Raw genomic sequence first — 25,623 nt, forward strand, 5'->3', positions numbered from 1 at the left:
ATTATTTTCTTCGAAGCTACGTGCAAGCCACCCACCTCTCAATTCAATTATGGATTTCTTTAATAAATGAATTTAAGGTTTATCAGTTGTTTCGACTCTCTGTCCATTTATACATGTATAGCCCAATACAACTTTTTCTTGGAGTTTATCCATTTTAGCACTAATGGCTTGTGACATGTCATAAAGAAAACCAAATATTAACTCTTCCTGGGTTTTTAATCCATCAATATCTTCTATTTGTTCACAAGGGAAAGTTTTATGAAGCAGTTTATTGATCGCCAGCAACAAGATACCAGCTGTTTGCTGCGAAGACTTCCTTCAGCGTCTTCTTCCTCATGTGACCACTCTAAAAGATCAGCAATTGAAGAAAACAAATATATTGATCAAAAGGTAAATCAAGAGTATAGGGCAGTATATGTCTTTCCTTAAGTATTGTGAGGAAAGACCTCAGATTATTCAGTTTGTCAAACTACGTAAAAGTGAACACAAGCTACGACAACTGCACACAGGCTATATCTAATTTAGCCTAAAACAGACCTCACAGCAGATCCTCATTTGGTTTAAATTTTCCTGTCTCCTTTGACTTCAACATTCAGGATTTGATACGTAATTTTGTTCAATGCATCCATCTTATGAAGCTATTTTTTTCAAGTAGTCTTGCTGTTAATCACTGAGAAGCTAGAGGAAAATTAAAGTTTGTGAATATCACATTGGATTTTTGAGTGTCTTGATACTCTTACAACGTTGAAAACACACTTCACTGAAGCACAGTCTCTGTGTAATCACTGGAGATGAGTAAAAACTTAAGAATTACTCTGATTATTTAGAGGACTTTAGCCTCTCTGTAGGGCTTGGAATCGCTAGAAAACATGCTGAACACATATATTTGAGACCCGTTGTGATAAATGCTGGTAGTCTCCCAGCCAGACTGGCATGGATGGTTGGATTTGAAAAATATCAGAACTGCTTGGAATGACGATGACGATGCTGCCACATAAGTAAATGTGTGTGATTTCTGGCACCTTGCAAAACTACAGGGTCAGAAAAAATCTTCATGTGCATCATGGAAGATACTGGTTTCCCAGATTTCTAGTGGCACCTACACTAATATCACTTCTTGATCACTTGTAATATTCTGTAACTTATTAGTGACATTTTAACAGACAAAAGAAAAGGCCTTTCAATATTCATAACAGGGTGCTCGAATCCTGTTTGAATATTAACATCAGGGGTTTGTAAATACATTTTAAGTCACAGAATCACAGACAAGAAAAAGAAAGAGGGTACATAATGTAGCTACACAGTATAACTCTGGCTTTCCTAGTATGTGGTTTGCAACTATAACTCAGGACAGCATTCGTACAGGCAGGAAGCAGAGTTGGGGAAAACAATACTCTTCTGAAGAGAGACAATTTGCAAACTACCGTTAATTTCCATCCCTATTTCAGTGCAAGAACACATTCCTGCGGCCGATGTATTCTGTGGCATCAGTAAGCCAAAGCTGAACAGCATGGCCTGAGAGGGAGGTCTGTGGTAAAATATTATTTATCAGACAAGGAAGGTCATAGGAAGGAATCAAGTCTAAATGGACATCATCTACTCTAACAAGCACAGCAGAAAAATTGGATAAGTTATTAAACGACAAGCTTAGGGGTCAGCAGAACTATGCCAAATACCGCTAATGATGGACCTCAAACACTGCGCCAGGGAAATCAGAGTACATTTCTACCATGTAATGAAGAGATGAACAGAGAGTTAAACTTGTCCCAGCCACACAGATAAGTCCACTCCATGCAATGCAGAGCTGTGCAATGATTCAGTAGATCTGTTTACATTAATATAGTTTAAGTATATTAAATTGCAATCTTAATTCCTTCTGCCTGCTGTTCGCAAAAGTGAATCCTTATCGTGTTTGACGATAGATGAATACGTGGCACAGTTTATTCAATGAGATCTTGCAATATGAAAACAGAATGCTGCATTCTCTTCACATTTTCACTTCCCTCCAAGAGCAAATATGCATGATCTGACTTTCATTTTTTAATTGAAATAAGTGTTTGCAAATTGCTTTTGCACTATTCAACCTGCTTTAAGCACATACTTTTGGATTCCCATGCCTCAAGGGTAGAATCAATGATGAGTAATATATCTGATAAATGTAGTTTAAAACAAGGTATTTACACATTCCTATTTAGAGGGAGAAAGCACTAGGAAGGATTTTGTGAAAGTAATTACTCTGGCTTTCTATAGTTACAGTTGCCAAGGCAACCTCACTTTTGTATGAACAAATCTTCTTAAAAATATCCTTAAAACAAGCTCGGAACGACTGGTTGCACTTCAATACAAACCTTGCATGCATACTTTACTTCTCTTTGTAAAAAAAGAAACCTGACAAAACATTTTACTGATCCCAGTGCCTAGTAGGCTGCATTCCCACTGCTCCTGATAGCAGTGTAGTGACTTCAGAAACTTTTCACATTTTTTTTGCATTGTAGTTGATGAAAAATAGGGTGGAATCAAAAGGGGGGATTCTGCTGGCAGATTTGACTCTGTCTTTCCTTTACGGTGGCTGAACTGTGGCTAGTTCCTCCATTTTCTCCTGGACTTATGTCAGTATTTCTGCGTTCCGTACCTGCTGAAGTGATAGGAAGTACTTAATACATACATTCCCTTATTTCCACTTCAGCAACATTCTTTTTTTCTTTCTCTAAAAATCTGCCACTATATATGTATGGTGGTGGCTTTGTGTTCAAAATCAATCTGACCCATAATTTGTGATGATCGATAAATCAAATCAGTTTTTCTTCTCTTTTATAATGGGTTTAGTAAGTCTTTTCAGTATTATAATTACCCACTTCCATGAAAAGATGTTTTAATTTGTAAAAGGGGAGTAGATTTTCATTGCATTCTTCCTTTTTTTAAGGTATTTTACCTTCTCAAAATAATTGCAAAATTTATTTATTCGTATATATTACCATAACCATGATGACAATCAGTTTGAAATTATTTTCATCTATGCCAAATCAAAAGAATGGCTTTGGAAAACAGATTTCTTTGCTATACTCCTTTTTTCTAGTCAAGTCTATGAGCTCCAGAAGTTTTTCTAAGTCTTCCAAATTTCTAAACTATTATCAAAGTAATAACCTAACCAAACACTAATATAAAAAATGACTTTTAGATACCTAAATGCCCTTTACCTTGTATACATCCCGTAAGAGTTCTCTCTCGATGTGTGGGGTCTGAGTGGGTGTGTGGGGACAGACCGTGCCATGTTCATTCTTCTACATCCAATGCCAGCAGATGCCTGGGCTATCTCAGGTACAGTGCTTGATAGGCAGCTTAGCATGATGCTTTGCTTGAGTTGTTTATGATTAGCTGTAACTTTGTGTGCAAGACTGGGATTCTCTGGGGTTCTCCAAACTTAACACTGCTGGAAGTGCAGGATGGTCATTCTTTCCTCTCTGCTTGAGGTCCTGCTAGGCAAATTTTCTTAAACCCATTGATCTTGCCACAGACCTCCTTGACTGCATGCTGAGCTATTCTATCCTGATGTGGTCTGCAGGTCATGAGTTGAAGAGCTCTGGGTCTAATTAGAGAAACCAGGACTCTCAAGGTTCGTGAGCATACCCCTAGTATGTAGTAGGGTAGTTTCTATGTAGTAGTTTCTATGTAGTAGAAAGTACCATGAAGATGCTTTCTGGTGAAAGAAGGAAGACTGCTCAGAAAAAGTGCAAGTATAAGGAAACAGTGCCATTATAAAATTAATGGAAAAAGTATCTGTGGAAGGGGTTAAAAAATTAAAAGAGGGAGTTACGGTATTAAATGAACATTGTAGACGTGGGTGAAGGGGAGTTTTAGAGACAGAGAGGGAAGTGTTCTTTTATACTTCCACATTTGTATGAAAATTATTCATGGTATGCTGGAATTTCCTTAGCTAACCAATATTTCAGTAAATTCTTGGACAGGAGAACTGGATGGAATATGGAAAAATTATCTAATTTTTTGTGAGTGGGTGGATGAGAAGAAAGGAAGTTGGCAGAAAATAAGGACATCTCACTGTGTTGGCTCTCACAAGAGCCTGAGGGATAGTCACAGCAAGTTTTAGGGGACAAAAAAACTAAATGAGCTGTAAGTTTTACAACAAATCAGGTGTCCAGTAAAATACAGCTGAGTTGGCTGTAGAGCATTGGCCTTGGCTTCTTAACTTCCAAGACTAGAATCAGAGGAGCACAGAAACACCTCAGAGTGCATTCCTAAGAAACATACAACTTTTAGCAAGCCCTGCGGAAAATTATTGTGAAGTGGATGCTCCTGAATCAGTTACTTATCTTTGGCCACACAACACAGCACATTGCTCTTAAAGTAAAATTCAAAACTGACAGGCTCATGAGATGAACTTTGAAAATGCCTATGGCTCAATATGTACAGATACCCATGTGCGTGTTTACAGCGGTGGCACAGCAGGAGGGAATTACAAAACAAAGCAAAAGAGCATTTAATATATCCATGTATTTTATAGTCCAGACTTTGAGCATCTCCTATTCAATTGAAGGAATATAAACAAGCCAGCCCTCTTATTTCTGCGTTTGTAACATTAATTGGATAGTAGCAAACATATTTTCTCTTTTCTGTCCTCTTTATCATCCTGTTTCCTTTCTGTTTCCTTTCACATGTATGAGTTTTGGTTTTAGCTCTGCAAGCAGTGCAGTTGGTAGCCATTCCTTTTTCCTGTGGGAGCAAGATCCATCATTAAGGTCTAGCTCCTGTGAAGCCTCAACCTCCCGCACCATATGCCTCTGCCGTTGATTTCCTAGTTACAGCAGAATGTACCTGTACGATGGGAGGCCATGGTCAGAAAGTGAGAGCTGATCTCGGAGGTAGCCAGAGCCATTACGATGGAGGACTATGAATATTAAGCAGCAGACCTCACGCTGGATTCTGCGTTCTTTGGGGAGTTGGTGCACAGAATAGAGCACCGAGGTGATATGTTCATGATGACCTGTGTTGGCTTGCAGGTGGGCTACTGAGCTTTGCACCCGCTTTTTTAATGCTATTTGGCTTCGTTCCCAGATATGATCCTGCTGATAACCATTAAAGTTAGATGGGATGGAACACAAACATCAACCCAATTATAAGCCTCATCCTGGAAGTGTCTGAGTACTTCCTTGGAGATCAGCTCCCTCTGATTTTGGTAGAAATCATTGTCTCTCGACACCTCAGGGAAAGTTTATGATTTTATCTGTTTACAATTTCACACACAAATTCAACACACAAGATTGCCCACAACTTTTAATGCATGTTGGTTAACATCATAGATACTCCATTTCTGAGCTGCTGAGACGTTCCACCTATTCTTGATAAGATGTTGTTGTTTAATCTGGCAATTTGTTCCGGCATGCCTTTTTCTGATCTGTGCTCAGCTTCTTTCATTAACTATTCTGTTTCTTGCAAAAAGAACCACATATATTCTCAGAGTATTCTGAAAGGACTTTTCCTTGCAGAAAGTATTTGTACTTGTAAAAGCTGAAATAGCCTTTCAGCTTTTCTAAGGCATAGCTTTCAGTATTGAAGACAGAATGTCCCAAGATATCTTTCAGAAAATCATCAGGCATGAAGACATACTCATAAACTTTATTTGTGTTTTTTCCTTCTTAGAAAAGAACCAAGGATAGAATATTTATTCATAAATTGTCATTTCCAGAATTTCTACTTCTTCTTGTAATAAACTTATGTCCCAAGTTAATCAACCTCTTCTGAACATTACTTTGGGCATTCTATTGTGCGAAGCAGAATATTGGCACAAAAAGTACAATAGCATTCTGTTGTGTTCCTGATTATTCTTTTCTCCAAGTAATTTGAAAGAATAATTTTATCACATCAATTTTGAATATAGCAGAAACTAATGAAGTGTAATTGCACATGAATTCCAAGTAGAAAAGATTATTTATTTTAAACACTAATAAATACTACATTTTTTCTGAAGTAATTCTTGCAGAACTTTGTGTGTAAGTATCAATAAAAATCATTCAAACTTTATCTTGATCTCCCTTTACTGAGTATCTGAGTAGATCTCAGTCCTACAATTTCAGTTTCCGTATACCACTTGTTAAGTAAACGCAGCCAAGTGCTTCAGCCTTACCTATTTATGTCATTCACAGGATATTGCCAAAATCTATCTAGCTATAACATTCAGAAAAGTCATTAAAACAATCTACTTGCTGGAATAAGAATGGCTTATGAATCCAGCATTTTCTTGCTCATTACAGTCTTGATTTTCAAAGAAGATTATTTTTGTCCCATGTCTGTTCTCATCAGATCTTTCTAATGAAGTTAATATATGTAAATACAGTAATGTATTTCAGGTTTTCTGAAAATTAATCAGGAGACCTCTTTGTCTATTTTGCATTTTTTAAAGATTTTGTTTATTTTCAGATAAAATGGATATGTAACAATGCCCCTATGTCCCTGTGTCTAAATAATCAATTTATAGAAAAAGACATTTTCTCATTAAGTATTTTATCACATACACATTTCAGCTGGTAATTCTAACTTTTGTGACCATGTTTGCCTTCAGAGCAGAGAAGACAGAACTGCGGTAGTAACAAGATTCTGTTCTTGTTATGGTCTGTCTCTGGCTTTTGATGATTTTAAGTTGCTTTGTCAGTCTTGCCTCTACATAGTATGTTCAAAATTCTGCCTGAAAAAGACCAATTTTCAATTACAGTCTGAGAGAAAAGAGGCTGGGGACTGGATATTCTGCCACTTTCAAATTGCCGAAATTCAGCACTTCTTTCTGGCATTAGCTTTCTACTTCATCAGTTTTGCGCGGAAAGATTTCAAGGGTTTGATACGAAGGCTGTGAAGATGCATTAAAATGCAAGGCACTGATCATACTCTTCCTGTTTCTTCAATCAAACAAAATTCAGGCATGGCAAAATTTTTAGGGCTGCTGTATTTTAACAGAAAAGAGCATGCATTAGTTTGGAGTGAAAGGAGAGGCAATGAGTGGCTGGGTTACAGGAAAGTCTCCTATTTAAGCCTTGTACTCTCCCTTTCCCTGCTCCTACCGAGGAATCCAGATCGCCTTCTCCAAGCCCTTTGGTATCCCTCACCCACTCACAGGACTCATTCACAAGAACTGATTAAATATAGTTGTGATTGCTTTGTTCTAGTGAAGGGAATTATATGTATGTGCTTGTACAACCAGGAGTAACGTTCTTCCTTGTTCCCCCAACCCAAGTTACCTCCCACTTGAAACTCCCAGTCCATATCAGTCTTCCATTCCCAGTCCAGCCCAGCCTTGCAGCCCCTTCTTCCCTAGAGCCTCAAAATCCCCAACTCAAGGTGTGGAGTGGAACCTTCTCCTCCATCGCTGTGCACCCAGCAGAATGTATTACAACCCCACATCAGCTTGGCCAGGAGTCCTCACTTCCACCCTGTTGTTGGCTGCCATGAGTAATCCACCCAGCCCTCTTTACTAGCTTTTGCCAAGGTCTCCCTAGCTCCTGCATTGAGTAAAGATAGAAAACAAAAGAAAACAAACCTATCCAAGGTTGCACTCGCCAAAATGATCAGAGTGATGGACCACCTCTCCTATGAAGACAGGCTGAGAGAGTTGGGGTGGTTTAGCCTGGAGAAGAGAAGGCTCCGGGGAGACCTTATTGTGGCCTTTCAATACTTAAAGGGGCTTGTAAGAAAGATGGGGACAAACTTTTTAGCAGGGCCTGTTGTGACAGGACAAGGGGTAAGGGTTTTAAATGAAAGGAGGGTAGATTCAGACTAGGTATAAGGAAGAAATTCTTCACTATGAGGGTGGTGAGGCACTGGAACAGGTTGCCCAGAGAAGCTGTGGATGTTCCATCCCTGGAAGTGTTCAAGGCCAGGTTGGACGGGGCTCTGAGCAACCTGATCTAGTTGAAGATGTCCCTGCTCATTGCAGGGGGGTTGGACTAGATGACCTTTAGAGGTCCCTCCCAACCCAGACCATTCTATGATTCTATGATAAATCTACCCTTTAAACCGCTGAAAGTAAAAAACTCAGATAAGCCAAAGGGAAAAACCCAACCATAGTATGACAAGACATAAAAGAGAGGGATCCTTCTCCCTCCCTGGAGCTGCTCCCCCATGTGTCTGAGATGGACTATTATCATCCCCTTTAAGTGTTTGGGGGTTTTATGAGTATGCTATTAGCCTTGTCCACATTCTCCGACTTAATTGAAAAAGGTTCTTGGTTATGAAAGGACATGTAGATTTTCCAGACCAGTAGTCAGCTAATTAGAAGAACATGGCTTTCCTTAAGAGACAGGCAGTAATCAAGGGCTACAGAAGGAATTAAGGCTATTTCAGGTCAATGACTCCTGAGAGTTAAGGAGATTATGCCCACTTCTCATTCTAGATATCTGATCAAAAGGGACAGGCTTTGACTCCTTGTGGCACTTATCTAATGCTAGACCACTTTCTTGACTGTTTAGCGAGTCTGCTTCTTATATAGGACAACCTCACCAAGGGTCAGATTTTCAAAGTCCAGATGAAAATAGTTAGTTCTCCTTTGAGAGAGGGAAATGGATTAGGTGATCGCTAGAGATCCTTTGTAATTGCAACCTTTATGATTCTGTAGGCATTAAGCAAAGTTTTCAAAAGAGATTACGAAATTCCCCACCGATTTTTATAGGTTTTAGTCTCTTAACCTGCTTAAATCCTTTTGAACATTTTGTTAGGTACCTACAGACAACTTGCAGTCTGGCCTTCCATCACTCTTCATATTTTTGTCACATTCATTTTGATAGAGTCCGATCTCTTCAAGCCAAAGATGCATAGGCAGAATGTTGTTGAACAAATAACAATGTATGCATTTGAGAGGCTACACAGCAAACTCCTGTGGGCCAAAAATATCCTATATTTAATGGAATGCTCAAGCTTTGAACAGATTCTGCCCAAATATTTCCTCGCTGTTTCTTAAAAATCACTTTGATATATTGCTTATTGTACTGACTCTTCATATTTTCCCAAGAAGTTGTATATGTTTAAATAATGATATAATACCTAACAATCTGTTCATTCTGCAAGTCTACATAAACCATCAATTGGCATCCAACAAATTCCAAACTGAAACAGAAGCTTTGGATGATTTTTTTTTCCTTGCTTGGAATTTCTGGCGTGGTACGGATGACTATTCCCATATGGTCCTGCAGTTGCCTATAAAAGATTGCTATTAACAGCACTAAGCTAAAATTCCTACTTTTCATCTAACACTTAAATGCCTTAGAAAAATATATTGCATGCACTTTTTTTTTTCTATTGTCAAGCAAACATTTCAGACATTTATATGTCATTATTTACTTATGACCTTGTCTCACCTTATGTTGCAGAACACCCACCAATGCTTGTCTCTTCTGCCAACTCTGCAGTGGTCTGATACAAAAATAATACACTACATCACCACAGTTTTTACCTGTTGATAGCATACAATTCTCTGTCAAATTCAGGTTGAAAACAATTGCTTTATGCAGTGCTTGCTGGGGTTTGTGTACCACAAACCTCTTGCTAGGAAAACATATCAAAACCTTGACAATGAGTAGCATTTCTCAAAACTTAAAACCACTGAGCCGTATCTTAGCTGTTATAAATTGGCATAGGTCCCCCTGAAGCCAGCAGTGCTGTGCCAATACACCTAGGCTGTAGGAGTGATCCACAGTCATTAGCTGTCATCTAGCAAAGGTACCGTCCTGTGTTGCTTTGCTTTTAATCTTATGCCAAGGATTTTCTTTTTCCAGGGTAGAAAGCCTAGTTTTTTTAAATACACCACTAAATAAACATTGTCATTTAAAATGTCTGCAGTACCTTTTCAAAGCAGCAGGTGGCACTTGCAGAGCAACAATGTTCTGTGATTTAGCTTCTTTTACAACATTTGCAGTGGTTTATTGCTTTGTCCTTGCCGTTTTGGACAAACGGGATTTCATAGGATGTAGCATTCAGGTCAAGTTCACACTGACTGCACTGAGTCGTTTTGTCTGCCTGAAGTCTGTCCTGCCAACAGCAGCAGCGAAGGGTGCTAGCACTTGCGGAAGAAGCACTACCTGCAGATCTCCTAATTCTGTGTCTACGGGCACATCTGTGTAAATAAACTCAAAGGAATGTGGGAACCAAGATGTGAGCTTTATGCATGGTATCGTAGGAGCACATGCTTTCCATCTAAAACCGTTTCATCCAGGAAATATTATAGGTAATTTGCTGGCCTGTCACAGCTGTTCCTTACAGATTAAAGTAACCTGCAGGAGTTCTTTAAAATGTGTTGTTGAAAACATATTTAACAGTAATCAGATGCTGTTAGGTGATTTCAGGACAGTGTCTTATGCTAAAAAATAATGCTCTATAGCAGAAAGCTATATGGCACTGTTTTTTCTGCACTGAGTGTACTTATAGGCTGCCTAAAGAAGTAAATAAATAAATAATGGCTAATAAAGATACACTGAGGGTGTCCTCACAGTACATCACAGTCTGTAATAAAAAAACCAGCAGGCTAAGTAGATATGCCCTAAAATAACTTCAGTAGAGAATACTGTATTTATTTAATTCCACATCATCTGATTGAGTAATGTCTTTTGTACATTAACACTGCTAACAATTTCCTCTGCAACATTCAAGAACTCGGCAGGTATCACAAGTTTTAATTGCCAGCCTCCTTCTACACCAGCATGCGGCATCTAGACATTATTAAACAAAATACTGATCATCACCCCCATTTTCTGTTTGTACAGTTCCATTGCATTTGCCTGGTGTGCTATGCAAATTTGGAAAATTAAATATTTTAAAAATCTATAGTAATGTTTGATTTTCTTCAACACACATATTGATATATGCATGTTGCTGTTTGACTGACTGCTGACTCCTTTAAATATGAGAAACGGATCAATTGTGCATATCTAAAAATATTATCTTGTATTGCTTCTTCTGGATATTTTAAATTTAAGATAAATTCACCAGGGTTTTGTTGAAGCAAGGACTCCTAAGTCCTAAAGAGCAATGAGGACCATCATCTTCAAAAGCCGTAATCCTTGGAAGTGCCTGGATTGTATTATCAGTTCCATTTTGGACCACTGAGATCCCTAGGCACCAAAGTGTAGGATCTTGTGCATGCTCATGTATTCCTACATTAAAGAACTGGATACCTGGCTCCAATCTAAATTCTGTCACAATGCAGAGGCAGACAGGGTGGTAACAAACCTTCAAAACTTCTCCTAAGCCGCAGTCCATCGGGTATGCTTAGACCATGGTCAGTGCCCAAGGACGTATTGCCTCAGGTGCAAGTTTCACAGCTAGTCCTTCTGAAAAAACGTGCAGGAGAAGTAAATGTGCTCTTTGCACAAATAACCTGGTGCAACACCCTGTGTTCTGGTCCCTTTCCCCATTCCCATGACTTCTTAGGCATTTATTTGTTTAAGCATCACTGAATAAAATTCATGAACAGCTTTGGTAGTAGGAACTAGAACCCAGTCTTTTCTCTCCCATCTCAGTGGCTCCAGCCATGGGCTCCTTCCTACTGCTTCACTTCATCTCTCTGGCTCTGTGGATGTTGCACCTCTGGCTGTGCGGTGGCCAAATACCAATTTGCAGCACTGCAAATCTCCAGCAGACAACTAGGGTGTTCATTGAAGGCATCAAAAACAGGGTGTCAAACCATTTCCAGCTGAGGCGTGCAAGGGATTTAGCAGCGTGCTTTTATGCAAAACATAGGCCACTACCTCCTCCTTTGTTAGTCTTGCTGCCTAGAGGGAGGATTCAGCAGTCCCTGGTAGACGAATGTGCCAGATGTAAGTAGCCCTTGGCCTAGACCTGCTAGCGGCTTTTCTTGAGATGTTCTTCTTCCTTGCTGGCACTAGATGGTTTAACATTGGACTTGGGGGAGCACTAAATGTATCTGTACAAGCGCCCAGCCTCCTTGTAGTCTTTGAAAAGAAGTCAGCTCCTTGCTCACGCTTTCCCAGGGCACGTTCCCTTACTGACAACCTGGGTGAATTTCCCTGCTTGGACCATACGCTTAATGCCGAGGTGTTTTGACACCTGTTTTAAACATCTAATAGAAGTGGTCTGTGCCATATAGGAAGCTGTAGACAATTTCAGGAAAAATTATTTGCCTCAGCTTTTTTCTGAAATCAGATGAGCAAAACCTAGAAACAGGAAAGGAAATTAATGCTTTCTGTGTTTGAAATCTCTCCAATTTCTAAGATGTTGACAAGCAAAGAATTGGTATTAGAAATAAATGGACATAACACATTAGTAGGCAGCACACTTTCTTTTCCCTGATGTTTGATGCAATTGCAATTATTCTAAGGCAATTATTTATAACAGGAAAAAACAACTGAAACAAAAAAGCTGTTTTTCCACCTTCATTATCCCATAAGTTTGATGTTCCTAGTTGAGCCCTAAAAAAATTAGTAGCTAACACCTTGCAAAAGGATAGATACTCCTGTGGTTTGGAGATTTCTTTCCGCAATCCTGATAAGGGGAAAAATCAATTATCTAGGATTGCAGTTGCTAATCACTGACATTAGAAGAAAAAAGATGTGAAAGATTTGCCATTGCTTTCACCATTGTCAGTTATATCTAAGTCCATAATAAGGTACCATGCTGATAACTCCACTAAACCTGTGCTGAGGTACTGCAAATGAGTTAAAACCTACACAAATATGTTTCAATATATGAAATATTTACCCCTACGCAATATTTAATATAATGGTATATCTCATACTGTGACTTTCAGTTTATTTTGATGTTAACCATATCCAGACAATGGAACAATTTTTTGGTTTATATTCAAATATTCAACAATCTTGTTACTATTTTTTTAATTTTACCTGGAATTTCAATACCTTATTTTCCAAACTACATTCTGAAGTGTTGCATACTTTATTTCAGTTTTCAAGTTGCAGGTTTTTTAAGGAACCCACAGAATCTCAAAATAGTGGTGTTTTCAAATCATCTATGTTCTTATTTCCACAGGCTGTACAGAGATGGGTTAGGACTTGAGAAAGGTTAAAGGGGCCACACTTGAAAAGGCAAGTGTTAGGAAAGAGGTTGTAGCTTGCTGTTACAGGTGTGGCTTAAAAAGTAATAGCCATTTTATTCTGGACAGCCAGTATAATTAACAAGTTTTAATGTATTTTCTAGGCTTCTGTTTTTTCTCCAAAGACATCTTACTGTGAATCAGAGTCAATCTGAGTCTTGAGAGAAGTTCTAGCAAAACTGTTTCTCGAGTGACTCTGGATTTGAGGTAGTGTGTTAGAAATCTGTTACCTACATCCTTAGGTCAGACGCAGATCAATTAAACAAATTCAGCATTTATAATAAATAATTTTAAAGAAATGTGCTTAAAGATGCCATTTCAGATTGATCAAAAACAGGGTACATATTGCTGGGAGCTGCCAAATCTCTCTCAACCATTTGCTTCAAGATAATGGTCTCCAAACAGTTAACAGAGTTAAGTCTTACAAGGTGCCAGAGGCTTTCTGTTCATCACAGGTGCAATTCCTCAGCTAAATTCTTCAGCTGTGATTTGTTCCTTGATTTGCCATGTTTGTTACTACTTGCTTAGGAATTGAGTGCTTGGTTTTTCTTGTATCCCAGTCCTTTCATTTAATGTCCAGGAAGTCCTGCTCACAAGAATATGCCTAAAACACTGTTCATGACCAGAGGCAAACACCAGCACATTTTGCTCACCGCTTTTTTTGCTCTACATCAGGGGGGAAAAAAAAAGGATAGAGAAGATGGCAAGGGCAAGAACAGGCAGGCAGGCCTGGTTTCAGGAGAAATGGGAGACCTACTTTCATCTCACCTAACTCAAGGCACTGAAATGAGACATCCAGGCTTTGTTAACTGGCTCTTTTGTATAGTCAAGGTATCTCCAGAGTATGATCCAGCCTAGTCAAAATCCAAAGTGGAGGAGGAGTAGCAAGGATCAAGATGAAGGTGTGACTTGGTAAACCGGAGAAGAAAAGAAATCTGTAATAAAGGGAATAATATTAGTGCTAGTCAACAAAACTGTCTGATTCTTTGCACCCAGAACTAGCTAAGGATTGGGATAGGAAGGCTGAAATCTGCAAGATAAGGCTAGGATCTTACGCGTTCCTCAAGGAATTTGCTCTGTGTGACCATTTTGATCTTTTCCATCACCCTTTTCCTGGAAAAGGACACCCGTGCCACAGACTGTGAAAAACAGCTTTATGGTAGAGAATATTATGTGTTTAATTTTACATACACTCAGCATCATAATGTTTCATTGGTCTGTCAGATACACATGCTATATTTTACAGCAATTAAAAAGTACACTGTCTTTTTCTTAATTTTATAGCTCCGTAAATCTGTTTTCAGCATCAGAGCAAGAAACCTTCTGGAAAAAGAGACAGCAATCAATAAAATTCTAAGGTAAGAGTCAGCAGTGATTTGATATTGTTTTGACTGTCATCTGATTTCTCATAACCTTGTTTTTCATGAATGTTACTGTATGTATAATATTTATGATAGTATATCCTTTTGTAGTACATTTATTGCCTTCATTATCAAAGATAACTTGCTCTTTTCTCTGGATATATTATATGCTTGAACAGCAACAAAAGAGAGATTGTTCTTCTTCAGTATGTATTTGAATTCTGTGTCATGTGGAAAGATCATTTTTCAGCTCTTTTCACATCTTCCTTCTAAATTAATCAAATGTCTCTTCATAAACGGTGTTATTTTGCCTAAAGAATTCCAGCCTAGTTCTTGCATATATATGGACATAAACATTCACAGGGGTTGTACACTAGAAAGCATAGACTACAGCTAATCATGTTCTGAGTAGGAAATGTACAATGAAGAAGACTTCAGAACTGTGACTTCTGTAGAAGGATTTCCTGAATGTTTTAATAACGATCACTCATTTCGGTACTCCGTATCAAGTAAGTACTCAGCACCGTAAGTAAATAATGCACTCCTAAGTCTCCAAGACCCATGTCTAAAGTTATCATATGGGTAACACCATGCTGCAGTGTTTTATGCCCCTATTGGTTTTACATTAGAATTACTATCATTGATATGAGGTGCATTAGCAATGCCAATAATTTATAGATCATTCTTTTTTTATATTTACATTCTCACCAAAGCAGGTGAGCATCTGCAGAATGTTGTGAATGACTGGTCCCAGGTACATAAGCAGTATAAACAGGAATAACTGATCTGAGAAGTACAGCTGTGGGATTAGATTAAGTATGGCAGTTTTATGAGGAGCAGTGCACTAGGAATTCAGTGTGATTTCTGAATTGTGAGGTTTCTTGAAAAGTGCCTAGTAATTACATGTCATTTGAGAAATATTACAGCTCTTTAGTTCTTTTTAATACTCTCTAAGAATACAGCACAGGGAGTACTGTAGAAATTAATGTGTAACTTTATCTGTCTTTAAACCCATGGTAATGAAAACATGAGCAATTACTGATTCAAATGAATGCTCTTTGTCAAAATATTATTGAGAAATGTAACTACAAGACCATAAGTATTCCATTTTAACATAACTTAGGGCTCTATTTGTAAACATTTCTTTCGGTTAAGTGAATGTACCTTGATTTTACAGGCGTTACTGTTATGGATAGATAAATACAAGTCTCTTTGTCCTAATCAAAAACCTTTTAAAAATATGGTTTTAGATACAGGCTTCATGGCAGTGTTTCAGTAAAACATTTCTAATGAAATTCTATGTTATATTACAACTGTGAAATGTTATTGACACCTTTAGGGTTACACAAATGTCAATTTGTTTGGCATGTTTCTTATACTATACCACAGAGGAAACGTAGACAGAGAATACCCTACTGTTTTAGATTCAAAAAATTTTAAAAACCTGTGACATCTGTAGGGGCTACATTCTTTCTTAGGCAGAAGAAAAAATTGAAGTCCTGCAAACTGAAATTCAGAATTCTGATGAATTCTTCCATCAGCACAGAACTTTCTCCTTTTCAGGAGAAGTCTGAAGCAGAGTGGGAGGAGAATCCAAGCAAACCGTTGTTTGGACTTCACTAAGTTCTCAGAGGTACCAGGACAGAATCAGAAATCAGTCCTTCCAATTTAAATCCTGTTTATTGTTCCTTGTTACTGCCTCAAAATTGTTACTTAAGCTCTGAACTGTGACATCTCCAATGCCTTTGTTCCAGCACAAGGAAATTGTGTTCATGGTATATCTGCTGGGCATGCTGATAGAGAGCATTGCCAGTGATGGGCCTGCTGGTCCTAAGCACTGCCAGTGTTTCCATGTTGATGCCAGTGTTGGTGCAGGGGGGTTTTACAAACAGAAAAAGAAGTTACAAGAAAGGATAAAATCTACAGCTGAAACTTTGGATACAGTTCAAGGAACACAGGAGCACTCAAACTCACAAGACGTGAGAGATTCTTTTTCTTATTTTTACTTTAGTTGTAAATGCTGTATACTCCTTAATAAAAGTAGCTGAGTCTCATTTATTCAGAGTATCTGACAAAAGAAGAAATGGCGTTTATGCCAAGAACAATAGGAGATAACTCAGGATGTCCCTTCTGAAAAGATTCCTTCTAGTGTCTTTTTAATTTTTGTCTACCTGAATTAAGGAGCTTTTATCTAAAACAATGCCTCTACACAGTAAAGCTGCCCATGGGCAACTTCAACTTGATCAAATTGCTGTTCTGAAAAGAGAATTTTAGGTCTCTTCTAGCTTAAGTCCACCTCTTACCTTTTTCCCCCTACTTTTTAAACCTTGTCATATTATATTTTAATCCAATTCTGAATGTTTCAACATAACCAACCACACAGAAGGAATATGCATTACACACAGGTACCTTTACGTCTCTTTTGTGCATCTTCCTCTGTCCAAACCTTGTTTTTCCCTTTATATACCAAACTGCAGCTTGACATGTTCTTCCCCAAGAGGAGGAAGAAGGGCATAAATAGTCCTCGACCACCCGGAGAGGGCTAATACATTCAGTCCTAGGTGTCTCACCTGCTCATCTAACGTTACACTATGCAGCAAAACGGAGGTCTCGGGTCTCTTCATTTTCCTGCAATTTTCTTACTGCGCTTCAGGGAAACCACCTATTTTCTGAAGATCCTTGCTTGGAAACTAACCTTCACCTTGCCCCCTTGAGGTCTTGGTGGAGTTAGTCCTGGGAACAGAGTCAAGGATGTAGCAACTACTGTCCTAGGTACTTTGACTCTGACCAGTGATTTGCATCACGCCTGCCAGTGTCAGCACAGAGAGGCTTAACTCTTCACATAAATCCATTCTGAGGTGGGGACTTCATCCTTCCGAGGAAAATGAAACGAGATAAAAGTGAGTTACAGGCAGTTGGAACAACTTTTTCAAAACACTATGACATTTAATAGTGCCTCTGAATTACAAACAGCTCCATTTCTTTCTGAAAATTATGATGCGTTTTCCTCAGCAGCAATAACCATGGCTTCTAGCAAATTTCATTACTCCTGCATATCTTCAGTGTTTCCCACTTTTGTCTCACTCTCTTGCCATGGGAACTGCTTTTCATCTTAAAAGCAAATTTTGTGCCTGTGGTTCTTCTGACCCTCATTCCTTGTGGGATCATTATCTAAGAATGGGTGTCTAGTCCTTTATTAGTCCAACTGGCTTTCTGAAGTAGAGAGGGTGTCAAAATGTTGTGTATAAACCAGTGCATTCCCTCCAGTGCTGAGGATAAATTGTAAATAGCACAGAATGGTGGGGAAATTGAGCAAATTAAAAGTAGTCTCACATAGTCCAAAATATAATCAAAGTATCAGTACTGCAGAACCTGATTCTGGTCTCTATTAAACCACGCTTCACAGAATCACAGAATGGTTGAGGTCAGAAGGGACCTCTGCAGGTCATCTGGTCCAACCTCACTGCTCAAGCAGGGCCACCCACAGCCAGTTTCCCAGGACCATGTCCAGGCGGCTTTTGAATATCTCCAAGATGGAGACTCCACAACCTCTCTGGGCAACCTGCACCAGTGCTCGGTCACCCTCACATAAGGGTTTATACCCTTATTTTATAAAATACAAGGAATAACTTAAAAGTTCTCTGATCTGTTGAGAAGAAAATCAAACTCACCAAAATCACAAAAATTCATTTTATTATAAAATATATATTGTGACAGTTTGGGAAACTAACATTTTTAAAATGGGCAGCTTTTTAGTTGCTTTTCATTACAGCTGATGCTACAATCAAACTGTAAACTGGTGCTAGGGGTATGCAATAGGATTTTCACTGTTCTAGGCAAGATTTGTCTGATGCATTTACTGGACCTGAGGGAATAACATAACTCATGCTTAAGTGGAACTTTCAGTTTCATAAATAGCTAATTAAGCGATGGACGTTTATCTTATGTTTGAAACTGAGACTGCCATGAGTGCATCTTGGGGGGAAAAAAACCAAATTGCTTGAATTAAGTGTCCAGTTCTACTAATTTGCTAATATGCTAGAAGATAATTAAGACTGTGTTCATACAAGTATTTCTGCAAAATACAGTGGGGTTTTTTCTGAATAATAGAATGAGCAAGAAACGAGATTCTCTGTGCTTCTAGGAAAGTTATAAAGTTAATCTCTGAATATTGTTTGGCTTGCCAATGTGATGCCCATCTACAAGAAGGGCCGGAAGGAGGATCCAGGGAACTACAGGCCTGTCAGCCTGACCTCGGTGCCGGGGAAGATGATGGAGCGGTTCATCTTGAGGGCGCTCACAAGGCATGAGCGGGACAACCAGGGGATCCGGCCCAGCCAGCACGGATTCATGAAAGGCAGGTCCTGCTTGACCAACCTGATCTCCTTCTATGACCAGGTGACCCACCTAGTGGATGAGGGAAAGGCTGTGGATGTGGTCTGCCTGGACTCCTTTGTGTGGTGCCTTTGACACCGTCTCCCACAGCATTCTCCTAGAGAAGCTGGCAGCTCACGGCTTAGACAGGTGGACTCTGCGCTGGCTAAAAAACTGGCTGGACGGCCGGGCCCAGAGAGTTGTGGTGAATGGAGTTACATCCAGTTGGCGGCTGGTCACGAGCGGTGTTCCCCAGGGCTCAGTTTTGGGGCCAGTCTTGTTCAATATCTTTATCGATGATCTGGATGAGGGCATCGAGTGCACCCTCAGTAAGTTTGCAGACGACACCAAGTTGGGCGGGAGTGTTGATCTGCTCGAGGGTAGGAAGGCTCTGCAGAGGGACCTGGACAGGCTGGATGGATGGGCCGAGGCCAACTGTATGAGGTTCAACAAGGCCAAGTGCCGGGTCCTGCACTTCGGCCACAACCCCATGCAGCGCTACAGGCTTGGGGAAGAGTGGCTGGAAAGCTGCCTGTCGGAAAAGGACCTGGGGGTGCTGGTCGACAGCCGGCTGAACATGAGCCGGCAGTGTGCCCAGGCGGCCAAGAAGGCCAATGGCATCCTGGCCTGTATCAGCAATAGTGTGGCCAGCAGGAGTAGGGAAGTGATCGTGCCCCTGTACTCGGCCCTGGTGAGGCCGCACCTCAAATACTGTGTTCAGTTTTGGGCCCCTCACTACAAGAAGGACATTGAGGTGCTGGAGCGTGTCCAGAGAAGGGCAACGAGGCTGGTGAAGGGTCTGGAGAACAAGTCTTATGAGGAGCGGCTGAGGGAACTGGGGTTGTTTAGCCTGGAGAAAAGGAGGCTGAGGGGAGACCTCATCGCTCTCTACAACTACCTGCAAGGAGGTTGTAGCGAGGTGGGTGTCGGTCTCTTCTCCCAAGTAACAACCGATAGGACGAGAGGAAATGGCCTCAAGTTGTGCCAGGGGAGGTTTAGACTGGACGTGAGGAAAAATTTCTTTACTGAAAGAGTGGTGAAACATTGGAACAGGCTGCCCAGGGAAGTGGTTGAGTCCCCATCCCTGGAGGTATTTAAAAGACGTGTAGATGCGGCACTTAGGGACATGGTTTAGTGGGCATGGTGGTGTTGGGTTGACGGTTGGACTCGATGATCTTAGAGGTCTCTTCCAACCTTAATGATTCTATGATTCAATGAATAAATTATCTCTGCACACTAATACAGTAGTATAATACACCACCTCTCATAAGAGAAGGAGCAGACATTTTCTTTAATTTGTTTATCACAGGAACATAGACGTTTTGGTCCGAAGGGGACTTTGGAGGCCATGTTGTCCAACTGCCCACTTGAAGTAGGACTATTGCTAACTCTGGATCAGATCAGCTTTGCATCTTCCACCTGCTCTGGTTCCAACACTGCATTACCCTACCCTTGAGAGAAGGATTTCCTGATGTCCAGTCTGAACCCTCCAAGCCACAGTTGCTGGCCATTGCTCACTGCTCTGTCACCTCGCAATAACAAGAGTTTAGCTTCATGCTTTAACCTCCTCTTCACAAAAACAAACAAGCCCAGCTCTATCAAGTCTCCCTGGAGGTCATGTGTTGTAGACCACAGACCTCTTGTACTTGCTCCTGTGTTTCAGTATCCCTCTTGGGGTACCCAGAACTGTGTCCCAGGTGCAGCCTCTCCAGCTCTGAGAAGAAGAGGGATAATAACTTCCCTCTATCTGCTGGCCACACTCCTCATTAATATAGTAGGCAGTTTGCCTTACCGATGGCAGGAACACATTCATCCAGGTAACTCCATCCCATCCAGACCCAGTGCACAGTGTAACTCCCAGATCCTTTTCCTCAGCCAGCACTCCACAGCCTGCATGGATGCATGGAGCTATTCTGTACCAGGCGTGAAACTTTGCACATTTCATTGTCTGACTTCCTGAAGCTTTTGCTGACTCAATCCTCAAGTTAATCAGGGTCCTTCTGGTTTAATGCTCTACCATTCAGTGTGTCAAACACTGCTCTTCGCTTGTCCACATAGCCAGTCGTTTCATCATAGAAGGCAAACCCTTGGTATCCTTTATGAGAAATTTGCCTGCATTAAATAACTGACTTGCATTAGTCAGTTCTAAATCACTTACAACAAGTTTCTCTGTATATAATTTATGTTTTCTCTCTTAAGAGTATGATTTCTTTCTTCATAACTGCAAGGCTTTGATACCATGCATTTCTCAGAACAAATGTTCCAGTTAAGATCATCAGGAGGAAAATCCAGACTTAGACACCACCTTCTTAAATCTCCACAAGTGTATGACATGATTGGATTTCACCTGCCTCCTGCAAAGACAAACAGAAAGAAATACTGGAATGCACGTATCCATTGGTAAGAAGTAGCTGTTTTATGAGTTTTGTGCCAAGTGACCACCATGTTACAGATCACTGTAAAGCTTTGTTGTGAAGCAGAGTTAGCTGGCTGTGGAGCCTCCAAAACTGCAGGTATGGAAAAGGAAGTTAGACCAACATCAGCCCAGAATAGTGTAGATATCATTGATCCTGCTTTGAGAGAGGTGATAGACTAGATGACCCTCTGAGGTTCTTTCTTCTCCATTGATTCTATCAGTTCTTCTGTAATCCAAGGAAAATAATTACTATACAAACATCTGGTAGAGGAAAAGCTGAAACAGCAAGGTAAGAATGACAATGAGACTGCAAAACGGCTAAAGGAAAGAAAGTATGCCACCATAGTTCAACAGACTGAGCAGACACTAAAGAAAATAAGTGACTATTTGTTTTTTCCTTTAGAGACATACAGAAGGAAACAAGAAAAAACATGAGTGTTTTACTGAAGCGTACCACACTCCTAGACTTCAGTGTGAGCACGTTTCAGGGAGAACAAGAACAAAAGTACATAGTAACATATGCAGTTACTACAGAACACATAAATATTCACTCATTAAAATAATACAGAAAAAACAACAAATCGGTGTTACACTGGGATGCAAGAAGATGAGTAAACACTTGTTGCAGAAGGGATGCCTCCCTAAAAAGTCCAAGAGTGAGCCCTATGCATACCGTCTGCAAGAGACCTCATAATGTTCATGAAAGGTATAGTATTTTGAAGTATTGATCAAAGCGTTTAATGTTTGCATTAGCTCAAAGAATGTTACTTGAACATTCTGTTCACTACTTATTTTTCAGGTGTTCCAAAGCATGATATAGTTTAAAGGACTTCAAAAGTTTGGACCTCATAATTGTTTGCAGGTAATACAACTATGTAGTAGTCCAATATCATATTGTTCTGTATAGTCTTAACTTGTAGCTTGGCTTTCTGACAACCTATGAAATCACATTTTCTTTTTCAGGATATTTTATTCCATTTGTGCTTTTCAAGGCAAATTTAGAGCATGTAGTTTGCAGCTGCTGGACTGTGTTCAGAGTTCTGCAAGTACAAAGTCCAGAAGCTTGACATATTTCTTGACTCTTCTCCTTCCTTTCATAACTTCCTCTTTCCTCCACAAGTGGACATGAACCTATCTAATATTTCGTAGAGGTGGTATAAGAAGATGGGAAGGACAATTTTAGCTAAAAAAAGGGAGTTTTGCCTGCATTGTTCGAAGAAAGGTCAAAAGATTCTGACCAGCTACAGTTACATGAAGATGTATCAAGTCAAGAAAACATTTATTTTGAAGTCTAATTTGCAAACCACTAAATTTTTAAAACTGTGACACAGTGATTGTCCCAGGTGTGGGATTCATCTCCAGACTACCAGATCTGCCTGTGAGCTAAGTGTTGAAACTGTCATCGACTTGATAGAGGTCTAGTCAATACAGGCAGTGGAGCCCAGTGAGATCTTTGGCTGACTGCTTTGTCTTTAGATGCCCACTTTATGATTACTTGAATATCTTCCAAACATCATTAATTAAATTAATTGACCAAGTGTTCAATGAAGTTGCCTACATATGGACATCTGGTAATGTATGAGATGCCAGAGGATGTCCAAGACATCCTCCTGATGGCAGGTGAGACAGAAATTTGTAGGGGACCCATACCCTGCTGGAGCAGCAGCTGGAAACAAGGCAAAATACTCCAAGGCAATGCAGATGGCACTAGCCACCTCTGTACAACCCATTTAATTGAGTCCTACATCTCCACTGATTACGAGGGAAGCCTGGACACATGGCTCACATGTAGGCACCGAGAGTAAGAACCTAAGTGTGGGTGTCTACAATAACAAGTCAAATCCTATTGTAGAGTTTAAAATCGACAACTTTGCAATTCTGAAAACTTCATGGCACCTGCCGCCTTTTTCAAAAGTTCCTGAAGATCTGCAACTCTAGGTGCCTAAACAGCTGCAAAATATGCAGTTCCTGAGTTGAAAGGAAAACAAAGCGTGGCTTTTACAAGGAGTTATACAAGGAAGGTTAAGGCACTAATTCCCAACAAGTGGAGGATGCCAGGAGAGAGGCTGTCAAAAGTAGCCATGGCCTTTTCAGCACAGCATCTTTGTCTCTGAAAACACAAAAAGTTTCTTTGCAGTTACTTGATAACAATTTCAGATCTCTGGGCTATCCAGCTGGCATTTCATTATTTCTCTCTTGACTTCAGTAGGAGCTGCAGGGCTTCCAGAGTTATTGAAAATGAGGCAATGGATATAAATGCTAAATATGGATTTAGGAATCTAACTTAGGCAGAGATCATAGGCAATCCTGACAGTCTTTCTACAGGTGTTACCCTTTATGCATGCCCATTCTGTGTAGTATATGGTTAAGTGTATTTTATTATACCATTAAGAATCAAATGAGCCATCTTGTTCGTTGGTCAAGTAAAGAATTTATTGTTTGAGCAATTAATGTTCTCTTTTATTATGGGCACTAAGAGTTTACGTAACTTGGTATGCAAGTAACCTGTGTACAAGGACGTGAAAAGTTTATGTGCAAGTCACTTTTTAATGTCGAGAAAATAATTTCTAACTGTTAAAAGCAGAGCACAATAATCCATATTTACAGGAAAAAAGATAAGTTACCCTCTTTGTCACAGCAAGAAGCCTCTATACAGAAGTCAGACCCCAGAACTTCCCATTGTCTTTGCTGGGAAAAAACTGGATTGTCATTTTAATAGAGTTGGGTGGGATCTATTTTTAGGAAATAATTTTTATCTGTTTGTTGTTGTTTTTTTTTTCACAAGGAAATTGCACAGGTATTCAAATGATATCTCTGTTGTGTTCTGACAGTGTTATGTAGTCTCATCCTCCATAACATGATGTTTAAAATCCATTGGTATTAAAATGTTCATGATTTGGCTAACATAGGCTGTGTTTTACAAGATATACAATAATGTTCTTAAATGGCACGATACTTCAGTTCAGTGTAGTATAACCTAGTGCAATAAGGAGTGTAGCACAATGTATCTTTCTAGTGTGCTAGTATGATTGGCAATGATGACACTGCAAAGGATTCTAAGCTTTTCATTTTTGTTCCAGATCTCACTTTGGATCCTTACTCCTATCATTTATGTGTTTAAATCCAAAAGAAGGAGAAATAGCAAAGAAGAGTGAAAAACAAAGTCATAACAGGGAAAGAATGTGCCTGGGACGCCTTTTGCCATCAAGCATGATCATCCCATGCTGTCGAGGATAGCATTTATCCAAGCCTTACAGTAGACTGGTGAATAGAGTGGTCACTCCAATAGCATGTAGTTTTTTTTCATGTTTTAAAAAAAAAAGGAGATTCAATTCATTAAAAAGTATGAAATATTACCAGCTGGGTCTTGTGTGAGTTTCTCTGAATTGTTGCATAGCACAAAATAAACAATAAGGCATGCACTGTGTAAACTTAAAATTGCAGCATTCCTGGAAAGTTAAAATATTTTTCCAACGTTGAAATTCCATTTCTCAGCCATCGGCGGAGTTGTGTGAGCTCTTTTAGTGGAAATCTCTCTTTTTCTTAAGCAAATCCATTTCATTGTAGCCAGCAAAATAAAGATATGTATGCTCTGTTTAGCTGTAGCACGCACTAACCAACAAATACTAATTTCTGCCAAAATAGTGTAAAATGTGTTTGCCAAAATTCAGCAAAAGCAAAATGAGAAAAATGAGCAAACAAGTGAAAAAACCCACACAACAAAATGCTGCATGTTCAATGCATTCCCAGAGAGCAGACATTTCATATTACAGGATATCGGCAACGTGCAGCTTTTCATTTCAAACCATGTATGGTCCCTGTTATGTAGAAGAACACTCAAAGATACGCTGTAAGTCTTGAGTGTGTACATAAATATTTTGCCACATACAACCCTGAAAGGGAGCTGCCCTAAAATGAAAGCTCTACTTGCACTATTCCCCTCTATTGCTGAGAAGCCAGTTTTACTGACAATTAGTGCATTGCTTGACCCTTTTCACACTTAGTGACATCTTGAGGGACTATAAATTCCATAGCAAACTGAGAAGAACTCGAAGATGGGCCTTGCTAAGGCATGGAGAAGGTTCATCAGATGACCGGTTATGTTGCAGAGTGGGGACCATTGCCTTGGAAATATGTTTTCATGGAAAGTCCATTTTTGTTTTATTGTTATTGTCTGTTAAGCTGTGCACTTGCTTCCCAGAAAGCCAAGCTGGCTTGTCTGAACACACTACCTCAGAAATTATTATTTATACTGAAAACTCTGTGTCATCATCATTATATTTCTTCATAGGGCCTGCACTAGACAACGCATGCTGAGCGGATCCTTTGAGGGGCAGCCTGCAAAGGAAAGGTCAATACTTAGTGTCCAGCATCATATACGACAAGAACGCAGGTAAACATAGACAGAA

At 39.7% G+C, this 25,623-nt stretch overlaps 1 protein-coding gene across 4 annotated transcripts in view; it reads left to right on the top strand.

The window, feature by feature from the left end:
* NALCN (sodium leak channel, non-selective) overlaps positions 1 to 25,623 on the top strand; it is a 266,845-nt gene that overhangs the window by 200,313 nt on the left and 40,909 nt on the right. For all 4 annotated transcript variants that reach the window (XM_076361468.1, XM_076361476.1, XM_076361484.1 and 1 more), the window contains 3 exons: positions 249 to 390; positions 14,348 to 14,421; positions 25,506 to 25,607. In XM_076361468.1, the coding sequence (XP_076217583.1) occupies positions 249 to 390; positions 14,348 to 14,421; positions 25,506 to 25,607 (318 nt within the window). The remainder of the gene's footprint in view (positions 1 to 248; positions 391 to 14,347; positions 14,422 to 25,505; positions 25,608 to 25,623) is intronic.

Source organism: Aptenodytes patagonicus, chromosome 1 (genome assembly GCF_965638725.1).
Source record: "Aptenodytes patagonicus chromosome 1, bAptPat1.pri.cur, whole genome shotgun sequence".
In the NCBI taxonomy this organism is placed as follows: Eukaryota; Metazoa; Chordata; class Aves; order Sphenisciformes; family Spheniscidae; genus Aptenodytes; species Aptenodytes patagonicus.